The 9894-nt window shown below is 40.5% G+C and overlaps 2 protein-coding genes across 3 annotated transcripts; one reads left to right on the top strand and one right to left on the bottom strand.

Annotated features, from left to right (window-relative positions):
* Positions 1-662: 662 nt before the first annotated feature.
* Positions 663-1543, top strand: LOC129600204 (uncharacterized). The gene is made up of 3 exons (XM_055498647.1): positions 663-843; positions 1093-1236; positions 1355-1543. The coding sequence occupies exons 1-3, from the start codon at positions 723-725 to the stop codon at positions 1468-1470; spliced, it is 381 nt and encodes a 126-aa protein (XP_055354622.1). The 5' UTR covers positions 663-722; the 3' UTR covers positions 1471-1543.
* A 207-nt stretch (positions 1544-1750) lies between these two features.
* LOC129600151 (fibroblast growth factor receptor 2-like) lies at positions 1751-9345 on the bottom strand. Of its 2 annotated transcripts, none has more exons than XM_055498562.1 (15): positions 8409-9345; positions 8262-8326; positions 7027-7165; positions 6086-6478; positions 5748-5914; positions 5415-5550; positions 5109-5299; positions 4838-4979; positions 4072-4599; positions 3509-3801; positions 3190-3327; positions 3043-3113; positions 2728-2868; positions 2577-2673; positions 1751-2160 (listed from the first exon to the last, which is right to left on the bottom strand). In XM_055498562.1, exons 3-15 carry the CDS (start codon positions 7121-7123, stop codon positions 2035-2037), a joined length of 2520 nt encoding a protein of 839 aa, XP_055354537.1. In that variant the 5' UTR covers positions 7124-7165; positions 8262-8326; positions 8409-9345; the 3' UTR covers positions 1751-2034. The 2 variants fall into 2 exon arrangements, with proteins under 2 accessions (XP_055354537.1, XP_055354538.1); XM_055498563.1 differs by having other exon boundaries at positions 3509-3798; positions 8409-9344.
* Between the last annotated feature and the right edge of the window lie 549 nt (positions 9346-9894).

Here is a 9894-nt window from a genome sequence, read left to right as displayed (position 1 = left end):
ATTTCCGGTATGTGTTTCTTGTGTGTGCAGTGGACGATAAACCGTTAACGAATAATGTATTAATGATTAATTAAAAAACACGAGTAGTAGGCGATGCGTTTAATACAATAAATACACATAACCATAATGGATAATGTTTATTGTTTTCTGTAGCTATTTAGTATTCCATCCCACATTTGGACCAATGCGCATTCTTCTTGCGGAACTTGGCTGGGATCTTATACAATTCTTTGGGATACTCATTCCGTTCTTGTTCGGATGCACGTTTCTGTGCGCAGCTCTCTACGTTAAAACTAAGGAACCACGCCCTTCCAGAGCTCACCACATTGTAAATTCCACTGAGGTTACGCCGATCGGACACGAGGAGCATGAATTCGACATAGCCCAAATTATTCGCAAACTATACTTTTCTCTGTACGATCGCATAACGGAGCCAGAGTTCGCAGCGGCCAACGATGGACCAGTGTTCGCCGACACTTTAATCGAAATTTTCCATATGACTTATTTAATGAGTAAATGCATCTTCGGGTAATATTTTAAAGGGAAGACCAGATGCTAATTCTTTTCTTTGTTGCAGTGGCCGTCATCGGTAGGAAGGCGCACTTCTGCATCAAGAAAAAAATTGATTTGTTTTGAAATGTTGCTTCGTTTTGGCAGTAATTCTAAAAATCCTGGTGGCCACATTTACCAATACTTACAAAAGAGTGCAGTCGCGTTCGGATATGGAGTGGAAACACGGGCGTGCAGCGCTTGTGCTCAATACTGAAAAATCCCTGCTAACTCCCCCGCCTCTTAATTTACTCCTTCTCCCGATTTTATTCTTTACTGTACTACAGCACCAGGGTAAGACACTGTACAAATCAAACAGAAACGTACTCGTACAAAAGCTTGAAAATGCAACAGGTCACTTTTTAGTTGCTGGAATTACCTGTGGTGGCACTGTATGCATGCATTTTGAACTCAGTTGAAGATTTGAAAAGTTTTTTAAATACGAATATTGACAGCAGATAATTACCCACTCCACATGTTTGAGATGCACGAACTATGACTTTACGGATAAGCAAAATCGACTAATCCCATTTCTTATTACAGAAAATCCCTCCGTATCGGAAACGATTCTGTCATCAAAATCTTCGGGCTCCACCAAATCCTTACACAGTGAAGGCTCTCATTTTATTCATGGTCATCACTTGTCACGTAAAAGTATTGCTAGCGCGACTCATGTCATGGCAATAGGTGAGATAGCAGTGCATGAGTAGCTTAGGTGTTAACGCACCCTTTTTGGTACAGCGCGACACGTTAGAAACTAATAAGTTTCAAAGGTTATAGCATTGTTTTGTAACAATTTTCGCAGGTAGCCGTCAGTGGTCTCGACGGATCCGCAACGCCGGAAGGATACAAGACTGCGTTGACTGGAAGTCCGTCGTAGCTGATTTTCACCAACGCTATTTAAGCAGGGCTACTTACTGAAGAAGACTTACAGAAGAAAACTCCATTGATTATCATTAACCTTAGTGCGCAAGAACACTTCTTATCTAACAATATTTCGTAACATAACAGAATAAAGCGTTCTGTAGATTTTATATGTGATGGCATCGCATGAATAATTGACAAAATCATAATCTGCGTTTTTTATAGTATACGGGTAGAAGTACACTTTCAGTAAACCGTGAATACATATTTACCTAGTTTAACAGTTTGAATTTAACTACTTTATCTTGTGGTGCACACAACACAAACGTACTATTCCGCTACCTACTCGTGAGAAAGCTATTGGTATCTATCGGTACTGTAGTAAAAGATGTACACTTTAACCGGGAACAAAGAGAGGAGGATGCTAACAATAAGCCGCAGGCAAAAAACATAAATAAATCCATTCAAACAACGTCAGTAAGAACTAAAAAAATGAAAATCGCCTTATTGATCAAGTACGGGAATAAAATTTATTCAGAATATGTTGTCTTGTTGAAATAAAGCACAAAAAACTTTATTTTAATGCGTCGATACGGTAAAAAACCAATGTACAAATTATCGCTAGGAAAGCAGGGCTGATTTCACAGTTGCATTGGGGTCAGTATTTGCTCTTGAGGCAGGCACGAACATATACTGCGGATTGTTTTCCAGCATAGGGAATTCTTCTTTCGAAATCTCCAAATACTCCTGCAAGAAAGTATTATTGTATTGTGTGTGCTATGTAGACTGTACTCAAACCATGCTTAACACATTGTTGTAATAATTTAAGAACACCGTTTGTGTTTGAATTTTTGTGGAACTGGAAAAACAGTCTGCACTATTGCTAAATTTTCACAGTGTTTAATTGACTAGCTGCAGTTCTTTACCGGCAAAAAGGATTGTTATCTTACATGTTAATAATTTTTTTCGGTGCTTATTGATTTATTCGAAGTATTAAAAAGTTATTTCTATTTGCAATCAGACCAGGGAGGGGAAGCCGGCATACAAGCCGCTCTTTTTGGTTACGTACTTCAATGAATCAAGTACATATTGTAGGATCTGCAGGACATGCAGAATCACAAATGCGGACTCAAGCTTACATGCATTGGTACAACAATTCTTACCGATCCGTTCAGAATTAGATAGAGCTGTTGTATGAGGTCGGAAAACGACGGGCGCAGGTCCGGATCTTTATGCCAACATTGCAGCATTATATCATAACTATACAAGTTAATACGTTACACGCGCAATTTTTAGCTGAAGTGCAAGTCTTACTATGCGGTCGGTGTGTTTCGCGGTGCATCCATTCGGCGGCCGGAGTCCAAGAAATGGAACAGTTGTGAAAATTCATTCATCCACGGGTAAGGACTGGCGCCAAATGACATTATTTCCCATAAAAGAACCCCAAATGACCATCTGTACGACCAGAAATTTGTATATATATATACTCATATATCTACATATACACATACAATATATCGTACTAATCGTAGTGCTATCCTTGATGGCCGATTGTCGTTAAACGAAAATTAGATGGAAGTACTTGTACGTCATGATGCTTATCGCTAATTACGTATGTTGCTGACGTACATGTCGCTCTTGTAGGTGTACACAAGGTCACGAAGCGCTTCTAAAGCCATCCACTTAACAGGTATACGATCCTGCAATGCACAGTCAAAAGTGTCATAGCTGCAAAGCCGGCGATGAACTGGGGAGTACAACAATGGCAACAATTACCGAAGTTGAGTTATTACTCAATGTTTTTCTATAATATTCTTGATCATAGATGTCCCTGGCTAGCCCGAAATCGGCTATTTTCATAGTCTGATTTTCTCCAACAAGAATGTTTCTTGCCGCCAAATCACGATGAATAATCTGAAAATTTGAACCGTTAGTCAACTGCAAATCAATCGAAAAACTGGCCTTTCACACATCAGTTACTGTAATAAGTCATATATTTACTGTCGTGTATTGTCGTACAATACTTTGTAGATGCAGAATGCAGTATAAACCAGTTACGTTTTTGCAAAAAAAAGATGAAAATAAACATACTTACTCGCTTCGATGACAAGTATTCCATGCCGCAAGCTATTTCCACAGCAAATCGTCCCAAATCTCGTTGAGTAATTTGTGGCATTCCAATAGGCTGCTCGTAACCATCGTTTTTACGGCGTTGCCGTAAGAATTCCCGTAGATTTCCAAACGGTGCATATTCGACAAGAACAAGAAATGGCCCTTCTTCCACGCAGCAGCCCAGTACATTGATGATGTTTCGATGAGGTCCAACCGCTACCATTATGAGGAATTCTTGCATTAATGCCACAAATTCCGATTCCGAGCCAGTTTCTGCTAAACGAGAACATTTTAGCTAGTATAAGCAAGTTATGATTACTTAAACAGGTCACTGTACGCGTAGGTTAATTAACCCTGTAAATTGCTAATGTGACCATTGTATAGTGTGATGCTTTATAGAAGCGGCAATCCCAAATATTGCATTAATATAATCATGAAATGGCACAAGTTCCTGCAATACGGTAGCGACATGACCGCATGACAATAACTCTTGAATAAATGAGTATTTTTCTACCAAGATGCTACATTCAATAATATCTGGCGCACCTTTCGTCGTTTTGACTGCTACCGTCGCATCTCCCCCACCCCGTGGAAGATTATTAGCTCTAGCCTTGATGACCTTTCCAAAAGCCCCTTCGCCAATAGGCTTATCCGGATTGAAATCCTCCAACTTCTTCCGATCGTACACCCAGTCCCATTCCCAGTTGTCGGGCATAACGTATTCAATGGTGGAATTGCAGTGGCTGGTCGTTGTGGCCTGGGTGGTCACAATGGAGCCGCTGTTGGTCATACTGCCACCAGCCGCATGCCAGTCATCCTCTACAAAAATATGTCCGACGATCATGGTGTTATCGCTGTGCCCGGAGTCTTGCCGTTGGATGATTTTCATTCGTTTCCGATAGGTGGAGATAGGGATATGGGAGACTTTTTCAGCCAGCCGGTCGGCATGAGATTTTTTACAAAAGCAGTAGAATAAGCATGCCACAGCAAAAAGAAAGATCAGACCGATGGCCGCTGCGATGCCAATAAAGAGGTGGAAACTGGACGATGTTGGAGTAGATACAACATCCGGTTCTGCAATATCATAGGAAATAAAGCTTGCATCATTTATATACGGTCCTTTCGCATCAAATTTTTGAAAGTTTCTAGATGAATTTATATTTTCTTTAGTTTACTTAATAATATAGATGGGACAATGCTGTGATATCATGTAAATTTTAATTGTAATTATTTAGTTAATTTTGCAAGAGTGCGACCAAATTTTAAAGTTGAAATAATCCAACACAAAGTGGAAAACTACTACGTCCGTTACCTAGCTTCACTTCCAGATACGCGCGTCGTTCAGTGGATCCCTCGGGATTTTCGACTGCACAGCCATAGATACCGGAATCGTTCAGTGTTACATTTACGATCACCAGTTTGAATGCGTCGGACAGATCGTATTTGTCTGAAGGCTAAACATAAAGGAACAAAATAAATCACATTGTGGCTTCTTCCTAGAAATATAAACTGCGTACATGCAATGCTGTTTAATTTAGGTTAGAACATTCTGCTTTTTTGTAATTTGTTAGTGAAAACCTTACTGTAATCATAATGGTGTTGTCCACATCGAGCGTTTTACCGATAACGCTTGTTCCCGATACGTAGTGGAACCAGGCAACAAAAGGATGAAATCCACTTATCACCTTGCATTCGAAAGAAGCCGACTGACCAATCACGACGCTTATGTTTTTTGGATAATCGCTTTCGATGATCGGTGGTCCAGCGTGAACATCTACAGTACAGCCACTTAGACCGTGCTATCCATATTCTGTATACATGGTGTTACAGTGTAGCTTCCAGTTTTGTTGTTATTTTTATAAATAAATTACTTTAGTGTTCAAACTTACTGGAGACTTGAACATCATAGTTAATTACTGCTGATCCATAATCATTTTTGGCTGTGCACTGATAATGCCCACTGTCGGTTACTTGCATAGCTTCGATGCGCAAAGAGAGATCTGGAGGCAAGGAAATCCTTTCCGTCTACGTGCATTAAAATTATTAGATGAACACTTAAATGATTTCTGAATACTACCTGCAAATTATACTACAGCCATTTTAAAACCAAACCACCAAAGTGCTGCCTGCATTACATAGTAACAAAATTTATCACCAGTTAAGTATAGTTCACAGAATTACTACATGCAGTACGCTCCAAGCTCAAGGTGGTCCAGACTTACTCTTATAACGATAACTCCGTCCTTTTTCCAGATCACTGACGGCTCAGGGAAACCCGCGACCGGACAACGCAGGAATCCGTTTTCTCCAACGGGTTCCCTAACTTCGAATTCTTTTGGCGAAGTCGTGTTGGCTCCAGAGTGCAATAAAACGTATGGCGCTTGCGGTTCTAAAACGGTTTTATTGATTTCAGTTAGTACGCGTTGTATTCATATGATGTAGTCTAACGTAGCTGCTGATATGTTGTATACAGCACGTCGAATTGAGATTTTGCCAACATACTGATCAGCCAAAACACAGATAGCCATCAACAAGTAAACAGCTGTCAGATTTTACATACCGGGCTTTTTGCCGACAGATCGACGTGGTACAATGTCGTCCTGAAACAAGCTGGGGATGCTGTGTTCTGCTATTATTTCCGCCTCAGAAACCACTATTAAGGTCACGTTTTTCCAAGTTGTGCCGTGTGAGTTTGTTAAACGGCAGCCGATAACACTTTTATGATCGGATGGCTTTAAATTATGCACCACCAGCACGAATCCGGACTTTCTTGTATCGAACCGTTTGTTGTCATGATCGCCACCAGGAATGATCTGAGAGCCATTGCGAAACCACGCAATGGACGTGGAGTTCTTACTGCCGTGAATATCACAATTAACTTCGGTCTTCTTGGTTCCCACTCCGGCATGTAATTCCGGTTGGTGTGGTGTTATCAAACGTGGTGGACGAATGCCTACACAGAACATGACCTTTACCAAACGGCATGGAAGATTCGTTTCAGTTTCTGAAAAAGTAAATATCCGGTGATCCTCTGTGCATTACAAATATATTACGATAAACATTAACGTTGCAGGATTGTTGTGATATAACAGTAACGAAAATACTCTTCCAATATGTACTGCGAAGACGACTGGCGTTCTTACTATGATTGGCTGTAGATAATAAAGCGGCAACGACAAAACAATCAGCTGTTAGCCACCCAGAGCATTCAGCAATGGCGTGGTAGCTATCCGCTTCACACTGCGCATCTACTTCAAAACCAAACTAATCTAACCATAAGGTTTGCAAGCTCCATTTAAGTTTAATTATTAATGGCAAACGCAGGAACATTAACGGCGCAATTCCGAAACGGGAAACGCAGGAGCGTAAGTATGCGACTACATGCCGGCATAAGTATGGTATCTGTGTTTGTACGTAATCGGAAGCTTAAATGCCTCCTTTGGGGATTCAGTTAAAAGGCTTTGGTTTGTGCCCTTCCTTTCCCACGTGCTTGTGACATACCAGTTTTCAATGATCGGTGCGCATTCCGGGCAGGATGTCCACTTGTTAATGGCAACAAACAAATGTACCACAGTAGCAGGTGCCTTGCGGTATCCATTTACGTTAAGTATTCGTATTATGTCGCGTTTACAGTATGAACCTGCCAAAAATGAATTTCATCAGGAGAACCTATTATATTAATTTAAAAGGTTAGCCGTTCACAAGAACAGGCTGATACGCATCCCGCGCACGTTACCAACTTTGTTTGCCCATAAAATCCGTACTAGGAACTGTTGCCTGTAATGTTACGATTTATGAAACATGCCGACGTGTTTGAGAATAATTAATTTTGTATATAAAAATTAATAAATGTTTGAAATGATCCAGGCTTAACGTTTTCTTTATTTAAGTAAACTAAAATAAAAGCGCGCCTCTAAAAAAATTATGGGTAATAAATGAAAACTGAACAGCATTCAGAAGCGAGGCTTGTGACTGAGGGTACTGCTACTCTCGATCTGTATACTATATATGGTCAAACTGTAACTGTTCCCTTCCAACTGAGCCAAAAATTAAAAAATTCATAATTAATATCAAGTTAGGAAGAACTAAGATGATCCATATGTACTTTAATTAATTATTAATAAATCACATGAATGTTTTAATTCCACCAGCGCCGCTCCTTCTGACGTGAAGGATTGTGTTTTTAATCACGCCCACGTGAGGTAGCTTTGATTCGATCGAAAGCAAACCGAATCTCTTTTTAATGTTTTTTTTGCATAGAAAATACATTTTTCGACATATCGTACAGAGTATGCAAGTAAGTCGTGTGTGCTTACAATATAAGTACGTAAAAAACATATTGAATCGAGTTAGCACTAATTCATAACATTATACATAAACAAGTAAATTATTGTAACACACAATGTATCTGTCTGTACTATGCTGGAACACTGACTGTGTTTTCATAAATACCGCGTAATATTATTGAACACTTTATCTAGCAGTTAAAAATTGATAGTTAAGATTATAGGTATCTGTAGGCTTCGCTTATACTGCTAATAATATAATATATGACACAAATTAAACAAACAACAAGGCACACACAACTGCGCGTTTTGATTTTCCAGCGTCAGGACAGTGTAACGTATTAAACCAGTTAAATTTAGTGACCTCATGTACAAGTCTTTAAATTAAACTGTGAATACAGGGTAGTTACTACTGTTAAAATGAAGTAGAAGTTTGACTCCGCTGCTTACCTAATATTAGGCCACACACGCACTAAGCATTCCGAACACAAATTACGCGAGTGCGTAATAAATTCCTAAAAGCAATAGAACCCGAATAACCAATAATTATCGCTAAAATATCACGAAAATTGCGTTGTAGTCCATACTCTGCCTTACCGTAATATATGCCACTATACTTAGAGATGCTTTAGTTGTCCAGGTGATGTGCAAGCTTAACCGCTAACTATGATTTATCGGGATTCACCAGAGGATATCCGCGTCGACTAAATGTCCAAGCGACATTTACACGCCAAAAATACCGGCACAGTGCAATATAAGAAGCCCTCCACTCCAGCTTGTGCTATTCATTAGAGGCTGGAGATGATCAGCGATTATATTCTTTTAATCCAGTATTGAGTATGCCCACGCGATCCTTCGCAATTTATCGATAAAAGATGATCCTATCAGGATAGACTGGTGTTAATGATTAACAGTCGCATCAGCATCTCGTCGTTTCCCTCTGGACAGATCCAATACAAACAAGACACTGTCCACTCCCATTTACGCTAAACCGCCATTCCGCTAAACATCCTCCTCATCAACAAGTCCACAACTGACCAGCGCCGACCAAGTCGTTAATTAGTGCATACACACATAACCAGCATCTGGCGGCCACGTTCTTCGCTTGCCGCGTATACAGAAATCCCCTCCCTAGTTCGATAACATCGACAGCGACGCGGGAGCACAAACGTCGCTTGTGTGTGTGTCGCCCATATGCTTTTCGATGCCACGGCACGTCAAGATATGTATTTTCCCTTTCGTGCCACTGTAAAACTGCTGAAATTGGCTCCTGTTTAGACCGGCGAAAGACGGCTAGGGCTCATGTGTCTTGCTCACAGGAAGCCAATGTGTATTTAAAGAATGCGGATACCGGCTAACTGTTCTGGCAATTATCGCTCGCTTTCCCACCGCGATTTCCTATCAAGGCCTATATATCACAATGCCGGCAGTAGGGCGATTTCAAGAAAGGACACGAAAATCTGTATTATAAATTAACGTTCATGTCCATTCTTCGCAAAGCTGTGCTGGCTTGGTCTAATTACTGTTTATAACTTCAACGTCGTAACTGTGCATGGCATCACGGACGCAGGCGCATCTGCATGTTGTCGTCCGGTGGAATGTTGCCACCGCGTACAGTACAGTGCAGCGCATCCGGCAATCAGAATGCCGAAGAAAATTTGGTCTGTGAGAAATATTTTTGGTGTATGCTCGGTTTAGGGCATATCATCTTCCGTTTCTCAGCAGAGCTACGAGAAATGGGAAATCTTCGTCCTAACAGTTACTCAGCATCACATGCAGTTGAATGAGACAGTTTACATGCAGATGCATGCTTGATTGCTAAAAATACACCGACGCGCAATGGCAGAACCAGTGATGGTCTCATTTTTCCTTAACCTCTAACATACCCCATCCCGAAGATGCGATTATGTTTCAGTTTTCCTTGGCTAAACAGCTTGCGCGCCACCTTGTAGGTTGTTTACAGGCAAACTTACAGCCGCAGCTATAGGAGAATTCAAATTTATATGTAAGCCATCAGAGTTCAACACACTCAAAATTTCTTGAAACACAGTAAATACAAACAAGAGTTGCTATTATATTAGGA

The sequence above is a fragment of the Paramacrobiotus metropolitanus genome, unplaced genomic scaffold (genome assembly GCF_019649055.1).
Source record: "Paramacrobiotus metropolitanus isolate TYO unplaced genomic scaffold, Prichtersi_v1.0 Parri_scaffold0000166, whole genome shotgun sequence".
Taxonomy (NCBI): domain Eukaryota; kingdom Metazoa; phylum Tardigrada; class Eutardigrada; order Parachela; family Macrobiotidae; genus Paramacrobiotus; species Paramacrobiotus metropolitanus.
This window is presented reverse-complemented; position numbering and strand designations above follow the sequence as displayed.

What these genes read in the sequence shown, in the direction of transcription:
- LOC129600204 (XM_055498647.1), top strand. Translation starts at nt 723, where the DNA reads ATGGAGTGGAAACACGGGCGTGCAGCGCTTGTGCTCAATACTGAAAAA. An exon ending in TACTGTACTACAGCACCAGG is followed by an intron (nt 844 to 1,092) that starts GTAAGACACTGT and finishes TTCTTATTACAG; the next exon opens with AAAATCCCTCCGTATCGGAA. An exon ending in GACTCATGTCATGGCAATAG is followed by an intron (nt 1,237 to 1,354) that starts GTGAGATAGCAG and finishes CAATTTTCGCAG; the next exon opens with GTAGCCGTCAGTGGTCTCGA.
- LOC129600151 (XM_055498562.1), bottom strand. Translation starts at nt 7,123, where the DNA reads ATGGATACCGCAAGGCACCTGCTACTGTGGTACATTTGTTTGTTGCCA. An exon ending in AGCAGTCAAAACGACGAAAG is followed by an intron (nt 3,802 to 4,071) that starts GTGCGCCAGATA and finishes GTTCTCGTTTAG; the next exon opens with CAGAAACTGGCTCGGAATCG. An exon ending in AATACTTGTCATCGAAGCGA is followed by an intron (nt 3,328 to 3,508) that starts GTAAGTATGTTT and finishes TCAAATTTTCAG; the next exon opens with ATTATTCATCGTGATTTGGC.